Source organism: Zea mays, chromosome 3 (assembly GCF_902167145.1).
Source record: "Zea mays cultivar B73 chromosome 3, Zm-B73-REFERENCE-NAM-5.0, whole genome shotgun sequence".
Taxonomy (NCBI): Eukaryota; Viridiplantae; Streptophyta; class Magnoliopsida; order Poales; family Poaceae; genus Zea; species Zea mays.
The window spans coordinates 220,191,932-220,206,878 of NC_050098.1; the positions used below are offsets into that span (position 1 = coordinate 220,191,932).

The following is a 14,947-nucleotide window of genomic DNA, read 5'->3' on the forward strand; positions in this document are numbered from 1 at the left end:
TCCAAATAATACAGCTGCAAAAGGCATAACATGAGTCATTATAAGACATAACAAAAAGCATAAACTACGTGTATATGGATTTTGCATACAAGATTATGGGTACATGTAACAGACAAAAAAAGGATATGCTTACAAGAATAACGATGGAACATCCATAGATGGTTGTAGAAACGTTAGTAACGCTCCTGTTATGCCACTTCTTGGCAGCTTGGCATAAATCATTGAAAATAAGCTGGCACCAGTCAATCTGGTGGAAACGATCCATCTGCTCGGTTAAAAGAACCTCATGGTTCGTTATTCCCCAGCTGGCAGTAGGGAACAACAACCTATTGAACAATATCAAGAAAAAGCATCTGATGCTTAAATCATCGTCAGAACCTTTCCTCAAACGATCTTGTAGAGCTGTAACCCCAAAATCTTCTTTCGATAGCCCAAGTTCAGCTCTCAAATTGTTGGCAACAACAGCTTCATCGATGCCCAATGCAGTTCCTCCCCCAGCATTCGGTAAACCCAAAATTAGGTGCACCGTATCCTTTGTAATTTTCAGCTCCTTTCCAGGGCCAGCTCGAATTGTCATGTCATTGTGGTCGAGCTTTTCCATCAGCCAAGCTAAGTGTGATCTACTGCCGAGTGCGTCCAGTCTCATATCAAGAATACTAGAAAATCCCCTACGTGCAATTGCTTGTTGCTGTCTGTCATTTAATATCTATATGCTTACTAACACATCTTGGGGGTTGCATCTGACGTTCAGCTTCTGCTGGGAAAAATATATAAAATGAATATTGTAAACATTTAAATGTGCATAATCGCAACACAATGTTTAACTCAGACATCAAGACAACATGATTTCACGCATAAAAATGATATATTGCCATAGACATAAATATCTAACCTGTCGGGGTGGGGGCACTGCTTTCCTCCGCTTAGTGACTACCTTCTTCAAAACTTTCCCAGGGCTGTCGTCCAATTTACGCTTCTTGGATAATGGCATAAAGTCATCATCCTCATCAGCAGCATGCCTTGTCTCGGGTCTAACAGTCCCCGCCGGAGCACGCGGTATGTCAACGCTGAAGCACTCCTGAGTAGACTGGATTATGATCCGTTTTGGATTGGAAGGTGGTCGGTCTACGTTCTTCATCACTGATGTTCCTGCCAAAATGAAACAACACATATACATAAAAAACGTAAAGGATCAAAAAAAAGATAAGCACAAAGTCAATTCAGATCAGTTCATGACCATACATTGCATAAATGTATCAACAAAGCAGCATAACACAATATTGTAAATTGCATAAACTTGTGAGACTAACTTGATAAAAAAAATCTGCTCATATGCGACATCCAATTAATGTATAACCTGGTTATTTCGTTTGAGCTGGCCCAATTTGAACAGCATTAGGTTTTATGGCATAATGTATTGATGTATGGATCATACTTCTGTCAACAAATCAGCATATCACAATATTGTAAATTGCATAAACTTGTGAGACTAACTTGATCAAAAAAATTCTGCTCATATGCGACATCTAATTAATGTATAACCTGGTTATTTCGGGTGAGCTGGCCCAATTTGAACAGCAATAGGTTTTATGGCATAATGTATTGATGTATGGATCATACTTCTGTCAACAAATCAGCATAAACAAAGTATTGTAAACTGCATAAAGGTGTGATAGATTGCATAGTATACATTTGTGTCTCCAATTAACTATAAATTTATAATGAATTGGTATTTGATAAATCAAGCAATTGGCAAAAATAATAATGTGAACTCTATCTACGATTCAGATTGGAAGAGTTAAAGGTTGATGGCTTACCGGAATGTGGATGGGCCTGGAGGGCGGCTGAATCCGAGACACCTGTGCAGGGGACAACCCAACGCGGCGCGGGGCTGTGTCAAATGCGTCGGGGACTCGACGTTGGGGACGGACCTCGCGATGGGGTAGGGGAGTCGGCGTTCGGCCGCCGCGGTGGAGAAGATCGAGGTCTCAGTCTCTGACGAGTAGGAGAACGCAGGGGCGGCACAACCGCCTCCTAGATTCCGGGGCCCTTGCCGGAGACGAAGAACAAGGCCACGGCCTGTGTGCGGTGGAGAAGGCGAGGGCGTGCGGCGGAGAAGGCGAGGGCGGGTCTCTGCGGTGCTGAAGGAGAATGCGACGGCGGGGGAACTGCGGGGGAGAATCTTAATGCGACGGCGGCGGTTAGTCTAGGGTTCGCCGGGCGCCGAGGAGAAGCAGCATACGGCGGCGGATTTGGCTAGGGTTCGGCGGGAGCGATAGTTACAGGAGAGCTGAGCTGAGAAAACGACGGCTCAGTTCCTTGATTCGTGGGCCCGGATTACGTAAACTGCCTAGATTGCGGGAACACGATCTTTTCGTGGGCCCGGATGCCGCGAGACGTGCGCACACCAAAAGAGTGTAAACGGTAACAAAAAGGAGCATAACTCGTATATATAATTGACGTAACAGTGTATTACAGTAAACCAGTAAAGCGTGCGCGCCGGTCAGAGCACCTGGTCAGTGTCTGGTCGGGGCTTCCTGTTGTTAGAGAGAGCCTAGGGCTCTAAATACTATATATATATATATATATAAATCAGGTGACAATCTAGAAAAAAAATTACATCAAAATACATAGTTATTTTTAAATTTAAAGGTTATGTTAAAAACATGAATAATAAGTCTTAATTTTTTTTTAAAGAAAGTAAGTTCAAACTATTCATAAATTATAATATAAATAGATGAAAAATAATATTAATAGTTTATATGACTTTTTAGTTGACACCTTCTAAGAGACATAATCAATATCTTAATTACGTTATCTTCTTCCACTTAAAAAATAATACTAAACGATTAAATAAATTATATGCAACGATTAAATTTTTATCTCTCACATGTGATTATAAAAATATTCATATAATATATATATCGAGCTATTGATCAACCTTGATTAGGATGACAATTCTGCCCGCGGACACGTATATCCACGGGTTTCGTACCCGATGGGCATGGATACGGGTAAGAAATCTCGCCCACGGGTAAGGATACGGGCAACACTTTTCATCCGCGGGTAATTGATAGATATAAAATTTCACTCGCGGGTATTACCCGTTACCCGCTTAATTTACTAGCCCATCAAAATATCGCCCATGTGTTCATTTTATCCTAAAACATTGTGTTGTAATAATTAATTATCTTAAGAGTTTGAGACTTATGTTTGTGGATGATCGATCATGTTTGTGGACTTTTAAGTTTGAACTATGTTCCTTGTCATTATTTTGTCTGTCAAGTTGTTGTGTTCTTGTTAAAATGAACATGACCACATACTCTATGGTATTTTCTGGCGGGTAACGGGTTGCCCGATATCCGCGGATATCCTGCGGGTACGGGCACGGGTCGAAAATTTTACTCGTAATCTCTCGCGGGCACGGATAAGCACTACAGACGCGGATATGTTAGCGGGCGGGTAAATGGCTTACCCGTACTTTACCCGACCCGCTGCCATCCCTAACCTTGATACCCATATGACGACGAGCGAGTATATGGCATTTTAAAACATTGGTGAGCAAAATGATATATATTGCAGGATTTCTTCATACGCGAGAAAAATTGGCGAGTAAAATTGGTGAGTAAAATTGGTGCACATTTTTGAAATAAAATTGGTGAGTAAAAATTGTTGCACATTCTTAAAATAATGTATGGATACATCGTCTTTGTATGCATGATTTTTTTAGATGCGAGGCTGGATATGAGGTCAAGGTGGATATGGTGGCTACCACGAGCTATAAGAAGCTCGTCGTGGACATGCACTACTAGGTGTGAATTTAGGTCATTGCACTTACCACGGCTCCATCCTTTGAGAGAAGGTGAGCAAGCAGGACGCCTGAATCATGTCGTAGACTCGAGAGCAGTACTTGCATGTAAATACAATACTTGAATATTCATATTATATAAGCTTAATTTTATCTTCTGATAAGTCGTGTACTTGTTTTTAGATGATTTATTATTGGTTCACCGTGCATCCTTAGTGCTGGGAACAGATGGTGCAGATGTGGTGCTCACTTGACTGGGACGAGACGCACAACGCTTTGCAGGAACAACGTCTGATGGTGCAAAGTCACTCCCACCACCAAGGCAGCCGCAGCCTCAACAAACACGCAGACGCATGGGTACACGCCTTTTTTATTCAGGTATATAACTTTCGATTAGGCATGATCTCTAACCATCTCGTTGGTTTTCTCACAGTCGGCGTCACATGGTGGCCAGCCTTGCTCCATCTTCTCGACGTATGCATAGGCCATAAGGGCAAGGCGACGTCGGATGTCACCTACAACCCGGAGGGTGGGCCCAAACTGTATAGCAACCTAGCAACCTCGCCGTCTACAGCCGCCTCATGAGTACACTCTCATGGCACAAGAGGTCCATGAGCCAGATTACGATTCGAGGAGCGAGGACATCGACGAAGATGTCCACATGAGGGCCAGAGGAGGCAAGAGGCATGGGTGTTACTGGATTGCTAGCGGGGCAATCGACTCGTCGTCCACTCCCATTCTGTCTCAAGTGCGAGCAAGGAGCACGAGCGTGAGTCTAGCCATACGACATCGGCAGAACAACTGACATCATCGGATACAACAACCCCAGGATATTACTTTTCTATTCGTCGTTCATTGTTTATTATATATCTTCTCTTTTTATTATCGTAACATTAGGCGAATTATTACAGACTCAGCTAGATGATAAGAGGAGGCAACGTGAGGAGATGGAGAAGAGGATGGCAGATATGTTTTAGTACATGCAGAGCCTTGGCGCCACATCTGGTTTTGCTCCTCCACCTCCGTTGTTCCCTGCAGCTAACCCTGCTCAGTTCCATACTCATATAAGTATCAAAATTCAAGTCGTGCATGATATATATTCATCTGATCTCACACATGTAATACCTTCTCTGTGCAGGGATAATCAATGGCATTGAACAACCCTCATGGATCATTCAGCCATTCGCCGAACTAGTCCAGTTGCCCACCTCGCTGAGATACTTTGTGGACATGATCTTATGTTTGTTGGTGTTGTTAATACTTGTATTAGATAACTTGGTATGAACTTGTTGATGTTTGTAATACTTTGTGGGATACTTGAGACATATTTTTGTCTAAACTTGTTTGATGTGGTGATATTTGTGAGATTTATGGTCTTTGTGAGATATGTGGTGTGTATGATGTATGTGATGATTCTGTGATATTTGTGATGTATATGTGATGATTATGTGATATATATTTCTATTGTTTGGATGGAATAATAAAAACAAATAAAAAAAGGGGTATTCTGGCCACTTTGTTGAGTGTAACACTATACAAAGAGGTACTTTGTCGAGTGTCATGACCATAGCACTCGACAAAGAAGACACACTTATGAACCGGTAAAACTTCTTTGACGAGTGCTGCGTCCGAGGGACTCGGCAAAGAAGCAACCTTTGACGAGTGCCTCCTAATACACTCGACAAAGAGACTGTCAAAGGGGCCCACTGGTGCCCGTAGCCGTGGGCTAGTCCAGCTCGCACTCGGCAAAGACGGAGTCTTTGCCAAGTTCCTTCAAATGCACTCGACAAAGGATTTGGAAACAGGCCCACGGGGGCCGGTACAGAAGAGGGAGTGTTTGCCGAGGGCCGGTATAAAAGGCACTTGACAAAGAGGGAGTGTTTGTCGAGTGTCACGGTGACACTAGACAAAGTCTCTGTCACTATTACTTGGCGCCATGACGGCGACTTTTTCTTTACCGAGAATCAGGTGTCACTCGGTAAAGCTTTTGCCGGGTGCCCGAAAAAAAAATATTTGGCGACAAAAAAACCGTTGTGGATGTACAGTTTGGCGAGACTTATTTGCTGAGTGTCACACTCGGCAAAGTAGCCGTGTCCGACAGGGCAGCCACATCACTCTTACCAATCCTAAACTAGGCACGTCTAGAAGGCATATATCTGGATCGATTGGTTCTCTGTGCAAAGGCGTTCATGTTGGCCACTTGCACTACCGGAATTTGGCTCTTTGCCGAGTGTCATATTCTTTGCCGAGTGTTTTATTTCGGACACTCGGCAAAGTGCTCTTTGCCGAGTGCCACGCAAAAAACCCTCGGTAAAAGAAAACACTCGGCGAAGAAGCTCTTTGCCGAGTGTCTTATTTTTGACACTCGGCAAAGAGTTTCTTTGCCGAGTGTCTTTTTTTGACACTCGGCAAAGAGTTTCTTTGCCGAGTGTCTTTTTTTGACACTCGGCAAAGGGCTCTTTGCCGAGTGTCACAAATACAACACTCGGCAAAGAGCTCTTTGCCGAGTGTTTTTTCTCCAACACTAGGCAAAGACAATTTAAAAATCACATTTTAAAGTAGTAAATTAATTCAAATGGAAAAGTTTTCAACTACAAATTTGTATAACTCATCATGATGTACAATTTATATATTGAACATTTCTTCATATGACAAAATAAAAATAAATTTGTTCGTAAAACTTATATCTCTCTCGTAGTTTATGAAACTACGAGAGACGTATAGAATTTGTGCATATTGTTAGAACCATCATCTAAGATAAACAAATTATCAAACAACCAAAATAAACTTTGTATATCTTGAGAAGTTATAGAAGTTTATAGTTGACAACTTTTTCATTTGAAGTCATATTGTCAACGAAAAATACGTCTGAATTTAAAAAATTTAAAATTTGAATTTTGAAAACGACTTCGAAAGGAAAAACCACCAACATGAAAGTTGTAGGTATTGAAGAGTTATGAAACTTTGTAGTTGACAATGTTTTAGTTTGAAATCATCTTTTTATGCAAAACTATGTTTGAATTTTGAAATTTGAATTTTTAAAACTGTCTCGGATGGAAAAACCACCAAAATAAAAGTTGTAGGTCTTGAAATGTAATGAAACTTCGTAGTTGACAATTTTTTGATTTGAAATCATCTTATCATTGAAAATTTCGTGTGAAGTTTTTAAATTTAAAATTCAAATTTTATAAACGGTCTCGGATGTAGAAACTATTAAAATAAAACTTTTAGATCTCAAAAAGTTATGCAACTTTATAGTTGGTCACATTTTCAAATGAACTCATTTAGTGCCTTAAATAATCAAATTACTCTCGATTTGTTATAGTACATGGGGAATGGAAACGTAATATAAACATAATTGGTGTAGTAGTGTAGTGGTATAGGAGGGTATGCGCGAGAGAGAGGTTGCGAGTTCGAATCTCACCATTTACAAAAACATATAAGTTTGATTCAAAATGATAGGGCAACGGGTAAGGTAATAGGGTAGGGTTGGAGAGTTGTTCCTAGAATTTAAAAAATGTTTTGCTGTTTTTTTTTTATTTTTTCGATTCTTAATTTGCCGAGTGTTTTTCTTTGCCGAATGCTTTTTGACACTCGGCAAAGTCTTTGCCGAGTGCCCGAAAAAAACACTCGGCAAAGAACCCTTTGCCGATGAAATCTTTGTCGAGTGTTCTTTGCCGAGTGTTACACTCGGCAAAGCCTTTGCCGAGTGTAAAATAGCCTTTGCCGAGTGTTTTAGACACTCGGCAAAGAACGCGATTCCGGTAGTGTTGGGCAAACAAAAACCAATGTCGTCATGTACACGCTGGTACCTTGTGAAGAGATGGGATATATATAACCACTTGCATCGGTTGTGTTACTTCTGTACACTAACACACAGTGACACACACACACGGGGGGTTCCCGCGGGGTCAAAACGAGTCAGACGACAGCACTGTTACATCGGAGCACGACGGGTCTTGTGGCCGTGTCCGTCCACTGACGGTGTATATCCCTGGCGATGTTGAGGGCGTCGGCCGAGGCGCCCAGCAGCCCCCGCTGCGAGAAGCCGACGGCGTAGAGCCCGTTCTTCCCTTTCCAGCCGTTGGGGAAGGGGATCCTGGGCATCCCTTCGCTCGTGAACACGTCGCCTCCGTCCTGCAAAAGCAGCAGCGTGCGTAAGACTGGGCTAGGGGACTCCGGCCCGGCGCCAAGGCAGCCGACGACTGCTGCTCCCTGTGGGCGAGGGACACTTCGCGGCGAAAGGAGCTATAGCTGCCCCTGCGAGCCCCGGCCCCGGCATACACGAGAATGGCAACGGGGCAGGGTGACGACATGGCGCGCTGCAGCGCGGGCAGAGGAAGGAAGTGGGTTGGGTTTTTACCTTGAGCCAGGACGGCACGTTGCTCCTGTACCCCGTGGCCTGTATGATTGCGTCGAACTGCTCCTCCTTGCCGTCCGCGAACCTGACCCCGCGCTGGGTCACCTCCTTCACTGCTCCCACTACCTGGCGATCACGTTTCGCGTCAGCCCCACAGCCATTTCCTTCCCCCATTATTGTGTAAATAAAATAAAACGCAGAAGCGAGCGAGCCTTAACTCCTGCCATGCCATGGCATGCCAGACGGCTCATTCATGTGTGATTTCTACAACTGCACGCGCCGCTCCTTTGGTGAAAGCAGGCTGGGGGCAATGGCACTAACCTTAATTTTGCCGGTTTTGATGTGGGCTAGCGTCCCGACGTCCAGCACGGGGGTCCTGCCGGTGAGGTTCTTCAGCTCGATGGGCCCCGTCTTGGGCCGCCTCAGGCCGAGCTTGCCCGTGTCGCCCAACGCCAGCCGCGCCGCCGCCAGGAGGATCCGGTCCACCACCCGGACGGGGAGCAGCTTCAGCAGCGCCATGGCGATGCCGAACGTCGAGAGACCCAGCATCTCCCTCGGCAGCACATGGACCTGCGTGTGTACTCGGTCAGATCTCGTGTGTGTGTGTGTGTGTGTGGTTCAAGCGAGCGAAAGACGATCATCGTTGTTGTATACTACATGTTTGGCCGAACAGGGCATATCTAGTATTATGGGATGGGTGCCGACGACGACATGGGACAACAAGATCGCCGCAAAACCAAGTGCAAAAGTGCTCGATCGAGCACGACGGCCACAAAACACGCGGCACTTGTACTTTGGATGTCCAAAGCAAGACAAAAAAAAGGAGAGAGTAGTAGTAGTAGAAAAGGACGGGCCCAAAGCAAGCCAAGCAGTAACAACATGTCCGCCGCCGCTCTGGGAGGGAGGGATCATTCATTAGTTAGTTACCGTGTTGCGCACCACCATCGACGGCGCGGCGCCGTGGCGGCACAAATCCAGGCTGACCTCCATGCCGGAGTTGCCGCACCCGACCACCAGCACCTTCCTCCCCGCGAACTCCTCCCCGGACCTGTAGTCGCACGTGTGCAGGACGCGGCCGGCGAAGCGCGCGGCGCCGGGCAGGTCGGGCAGGCGCGGCACGGCGTTCTCGCCCGTGGCCACGACGAGCCAGCGCGCCAGGAGCAGGTCGCCGGCGCCGCCGCCGCCAGCGCCCGCCAGGCGGAGCGCCCAGGCGCCGGCGCCCGCGTCGAACGCGGCCTCCTCCACGCGGGCGCCGAACCGCGGCGCCACGCCCGCCGCCGCGGCGTACGCCTCCAGGTACGCCACGAACTGGCCCTTGGACGGGTACGCCGGGTACCCCCGCGGGAAGGGCAGCAGCGGCAGCTCGCAGAAGCGCTTCGGCAGGTGCAGCGTCAGGCGGTCGTAGGTGCGGTGGCGCCACGTGGACGCCAGCGAGTCCGACATCTCCAGCACCGTGGCCGGCACGCCGCGGGCCGCCAGGCACGCCGCCACGGCCAGCCCCGACGGGCCCGCGCCCACGATGACCGCGCCGGGGACCCACGACGCGCGCCCTGCCTGGTCCTCCTGCCGCGCCAGCTGCTGCTTGTCGTCGTCCATCGCGCGCCCCGGCGCCTGGCTTGGAGCGAGCGAGTCTGCTGCTGCTGCTGGCCGGACGGACGGACGGACGGACGCTAGCTGGAGCCTGGAGGGAGCTGCCTGCGTTTTCTGTTTTTTTTTTACCGTGTGACAGGTGATCGGGGTTTTACTGTGGAAGGGGGGTTTTATAGGGGTTTGGGTGTCGACGACGGAGCACGTACGCGCTGCGCAGTGCTCTCCTGCTCGCGCCGATGCTGTGCTGTGCTCGTACTAGCTACTAGGTGGGTAGCAAGCAGCGGTACTAGTAGTGGGAGTGGAATGGAGCCGTGTGACGCGAGTGCATGGGTTCCCCCTCCCTCCCCCTCCGATCCGTGTGGAAAACGAAATACGAGCGGCGGAGTATGTTGCAATGCTCGTCGTGAGGCATGGTCCCTCCATGCCACGCTAGTCTAGTCACTGTACTAGGTGGGCATGCATGCAGTGGGTCCTTTGCTCGTCCTCTGCGCGCGGTTGCAAATTTGGAATAGCGGCACTTGTCACTCTCGCGCGCATGTCTCAACATCGATCATTGCTACATACGTTCTCCATTCTAGCCGCCTCTCTATTTCGATCTTGAGTGTTGGTTAGTGGCTAAATGGTCCAAAGATGTTCCTGTTGTTTTAAACACAAAGATAAGGCGTGATATTCCTTTCGAGACAAAAAAAAGGCAGTGCATGGGTCTATACATGACAGGCCGGGAATTGAAGCAACGGTATGTGATTCACATGCATAAGCGTCTAAGAGTGACGTTTGAGGTTGCGTGCATGAGTCAAGGTATATATCATAGGTCCACAAAACGAACAACTAGTGAGCTGATTTTAATCCTGAAAGACCTAAATATAGATACACGACTAATAATTTTAGTCGCCAAAGATAATGTATTATAACTAGCGAGGTGTCTGTCGTTGGTGAAAGTTTTATTCAAGTACTGTAGGTGTGTTTCACTACTATACCAGAGATTTATGCGAGCTATTTACCTTATTGCTCTTACATTTGGCCCGCACTACAATCTCGATATACGGAGCTAGCTGCATGCATCCTATATTGTGTTGTGCCGATCGATTTCATCCCATGTCAAGCGCACATATTTATGTGGGTTCATTAGGCTATCTCTAGCAGCTTACCCATATCCACACCTATATTCAAATTCTACTATACGAACAGTATATTCTACAGTGCAGAATAGTACAAAACAATATTTTTGGGTAAAATTTAGACAGATTGTTGAAGACAGCCTTACAACTTCTCGCCGTTGCATTGAGGTTTTATCCTTCTCTATTATGAGCTGACAATATATATAGCTTTAGGTAGGTAAACTAACAAACACGAACGCTTGTATTTTTTTTAACCACAGTGTACTTATTATTTGTGGTCAGAAGTATTGTAAAACTCCTTATATTTTGTCCAACGTTCACTGATATGGCCAGACAAAAACATTTGTTTCGTACTGTTTTACGTTGAAGATTACACTATTCACAGAACGGATTTTTAGTATGTGTATGCAGATGGATAAGTTGTTGTGGTGATAGCCTTAGAATTTTGCTACTCCAAAACAAAAAAAAAAAAAAAACCAAGTCGATGGTGCGGGATTCTATCGGAGAAAACGGTGGTCGATCAGATCAGCCTGGACGGAGTAAATGGAACGGGCGGCGCCCGCCCAGCAGCCAGCGGTACGTGCACGCAGTCGCAGAGAGAGGGGCGACGAGCGGTCGTGGTTACTGGTATGTCCTTCCGGCAGCATGAACGGACGGACGGACGGTGAGCCTTGAGCTTATTACTCCTATCTGCTGCGCGTCGCGAGGTTCTAGGCGCACAGGCACAGTACTCTCTGCGCCTGGAATCAATGGCGACCCTAGAGGTCGGTTGGTTGGTCGAGGTCGAGCACACAGGCACAGCGTGGGAGCCGACTGCCAACGCGTCGATTGACGTACGGGTACAACAAGTCAACTCGGAGTCTGATGGAGATGAAAATGCATGATCCGTGCGTACGTACGTGCCTGCCTGAGGTCGATGAGGCGTTCGTTGATCGAGCTCTCGTCTCGTAGTCGTAGTACTACTCCGTACTGTTTGCATATGCGTCCGGTGGAGAGGCAGAGGCAGAGGGAGGCACGTACGCGCGCTCCACGTACGCACGTACGTACGTACAACTACAAGAAAGCTACAGTCGGGGCTTTGATGTGAACATTTATGGCGACAATGTTGCTACTCTGTCTCTGATCCGGACGAGGATTCGCTGCATGCATGGCTGAGAACAGTACCGCATGCATAGTGCCATGCCCTTGCAGTGCAGTGCAGGCCGCCCGATCAAGATTTGATCAAAGAGTCTGATGATATCACGCACTGTGCAGGCATCGAGACCGACGTTACTCTAGCTACGACAGCAGTTTTCTCACTTTATTTCTCCGGATGAAATAGAAGAGAGGAGGAGAGAGAGAGAGGGAAACCAAAAGCTACTACCCTTCTCTCTCCTCCGGGCTCCGGCCAATAACCTGGTAGTAGATGCTAGAGCGGTAGCGGCCGATGTGAGCATGCCGAGGAATGCGGCATGCACGGCAGCAGGATCAGAAGAGACAATAATAGCAGCTCGTCCGACCGAGCATGCAACAACGCCAATTTTAAGCTAGCGCTCAGCTTGATCAGCATGGCCCCCACCCCACCCACGGCTAGAGAGGGAGGGCCCGCGTGCCGTGAGCCACGCCACGCCACGCCTTGGCACAACAAGTTCCCCGGGTCTCGGGCATGCCGCATGCGGCCGGCGTCGTCGGCGGCGGCGTGGGCGCGGGCGCGTGGCCCCGCCGCGTCGTTTGTTCGCGCAATCATTGATGATGATTCTCTGCTGCCGGCCCACTGCGCCGTGGGCCCCTCCCCCGAGAGCCGTCCTAATCACGCTCGCAAGTGGACTACTGGGCGGCCGTGGTCCTCCGGGATCCGTCACGCTCGCTTCGGCTCGGCTCTCCTCGGGTGCCTCCCTACGGTTACGTTACGTAGCCTAGTCCATTGCATTGGTTGCCACCGTAATCCAGGCCCTACTGTACTACTACTTCTATCTCGTAGTTGTAGGTGGTAATGCGCTCAAGATTGCCCGTTGCCACGCACGTCCGTAATCAAGGTTTGCCTCGAGGTTTTTTGTGTACTGGAGCAGTACGATCCATACGAATTTGGGGGCAAATTTGAAGCTCGAGCGAGCCTACAGTTTGTTTTTTTTTTTGCCGAAGGAGGTACTCAAAATACATGTTCCACCGTAGTAACCATATAGGTACATGGAGATGCACTGGAGGCTTGACTTTGAAATATATTGTTGGAACTCTCATCACATATGACTTATATATATATGATCCATCAATGTGACTCATCTGCCATGAGTATTGCTTTCATAAGTTCAATTCTTGGAAATAATCTTCATTTTTTTTAGCAAAGGTGTGAAATGGGCCTCTCAAGTTCAGATATTGGCTAAGTGCATTGGACAACTCATTCAAACACTTGAAGCACTCATTTAGGGGCCGTGGAGCTCATTGAATATCTTATTCCTTGTGGACTAGCTTTACAATTAAGTAAGCTTGTAGCATATCTTAGAAAAAAAATCAAATTGTTACTTGAGAGTTCAGACCCATTACAGTATATGTTCATATTGATGATAGGCTAAGCATTGTTTATCACACTTGAGTTGTATCTATGACAACTCGAGTATGTGGGAAAAGTTTTGAGTTTTCAAAGGGGTCGTTGTTTATATGAGATGATGTTGAAACATGAAATGTTAGTTTAAGTTCATATGATCAAAGTCCATAGACATGTACCATACAAGAGTAAGGTTATGCTCATGTACATGGAAGAATAGGCTTGTTTGTATGAGATATATAATGAAAGGTCACAAAACGAGCATGTATGCCATGTTAAAATAAATCAATTAGAAGCAACACATGTCACGCAATAGTATATGTATCATAAATATGCAAGACATAAATTGTATAATACAATACATGAAACATATGAGAGTGTATATAAGAGTATCCCACATAGAAAATATGACAAATGAACTCATGTGTCTCTCAGTCTCCTATCACTATTATACTCCCATCTTCCCCTTTGGTGTCAAGCTCCAAAAACTATAAAACCTGTGAATCTTGAGGAGGGGCAAATACATGGTGTTAAGTGCTGAAGGGTGAGGTGACAGGTTGAACTACATGAGAACAATGTCCTCATTAGAGTTAGAAGAAGTTATTGCCTGTTTAGTAGGTGCTAGCTCAAGCTCGGTCCCTGGTGCTGGTTGGTTGATGGGAGGAGCTAGAACAACTTGTGTGTGAGGGGTCAGATGTGTAAGTGATGAAGGAAGGGTCTTGGTGGTAACAGTCACAAAGAGCTACAAAAATTGATGGCTCTAGTGCTATAGGTAAGTCAACCAACAAAGGAGGAGCTCGAGTGATATGAGTGATGGACATTAGACTAGCGGGGCAACCTGGTATAGACTCTATAGCCCTAAAGTACACAAGACTGTATAGATGGAACTACTGGAGTTTGTAGGGCAGCTGGATGAGCCATTTGTACTGGCTACGGTGGCATTGCTACTCTGGTTTGCTATAGGAAGTGCTAGAAAATGCAAAGTTATAGGCAAGATCTGCTAGCAACTGTTGTTGAAACTGACCCTAACATGTAGCTTGGCGACACTGTCTTATCTGTGCTTGACCTCACATCATAGCTGATCAACCAACATTTTTCGCTGCTCTCTAGGTAACCATTGTTGCTTTGGTACAATTTGTTGTTGTTGTTGTGTGATCATATGCTCTAACAAAGTTGTCATCCCATTGTTGGTTGTTATCGACACTGGAGGAGGTGGTGTTGTGCTAGATCCACTAGCCTAGAGTTATGGAGCCTTGGTGGATGTGCTAGAGGTCAAGGTACTAGCACATTGTAGTCCACGTCAGAGTTTTCATCGGTGGTATAGTGATGTTCAAATAATTGTTGACCTCCCATATCGCCTCATTATGCTCCTGGACTCCCCTCAAACCTAACAAGGTAAGATGATCATTGTTCCTAGTTCTACCCTATTTAGGGAGGTCATCCCTCAAATAAAATCATCAAATCCTCTTTCATTTTACTATACAAGGACCGATAAATTATTTTGATTATTCATGAGGCCCAAGAGCCAAATTATATTTCACTCAAAAATG

The 14,947-nt window shown here is 46.5% G+C and overlaps 2 protein-coding genes across 2 annotated transcripts; one reads left to right on the top strand and one right to left on the bottom strand.

The window, feature by feature from the left end:
* Positions 1–7,729: 7,729 nt before the first annotated feature.
* On the bottom strand, positions 7,730–9,764 carry LOC100280444 (uncharacterized). Its single transcript, NM_001153364.1, has 4 exons — positions 9,096–9,764; positions 8,490–8,738; positions 8,172–8,294; positions 7,730–7,945 (listed from the first exon to the last, which is right to left on the bottom strand). The coding sequence occupies exons 1-4, from the start codon at positions 9,762–9,764 to the stop codon at positions 7,730–7,732; spliced, it is 1,257 nt and encodes a 418-aa protein (NP_001146836.1).
* Positions 9,765–12,460: 2,696 nt separating this feature from the next.
* On the top strand, positions 12,461–13,133 carry LOC100216666 (uncharacterized). Its single transcript, NM_001143075.1, has one exon. The coding sequence runs from the start codon at positions 12,529–12,531 to the stop codon at positions 12,847–12,849; it is 321 nt and encodes a 106-aa protein (NP_001136547.1). The 5' UTR covers positions 12,461–12,528; the 3' UTR covers positions 12,850–13,133.
* Positions 13,134–14,947: the final 1,814 nt, after the last annotated feature.

Excerpts from the sequence above, each read along its gene's own strand:
- LOC100280444 (NM_001153364.1), bottom strand. The coding sequence starts at position 9,764 with ATGGACGACGACAAGCAGCAGCTGGCGCGGCAGGAGGACCAGGCAGGG. Across the intron at positions 8,295-8,489 it reads TCAAAACCGGCAAAATTAAG|GTAGTGGGAGCAGTGAAGGA; the intron begins GTTAGTGCCATT and ends CGTGATCGCCAG. Across the intron at positions 7,946-8,171 it reads ACGTGCCGTCCTGGCTCAAG|GACGGAGGCGACGTGTTCAC; the intron begins GTAAAAACCCAA and ends CTGCTTTTGCAG.
- LOC100216666 (NM_001143075.1), top strand. The coding sequence starts at position 12,529 with ATGCGGCCGGCGTCGTCGGCGGCGGCGTGGGCGCGGGCGCGTGGCCCC.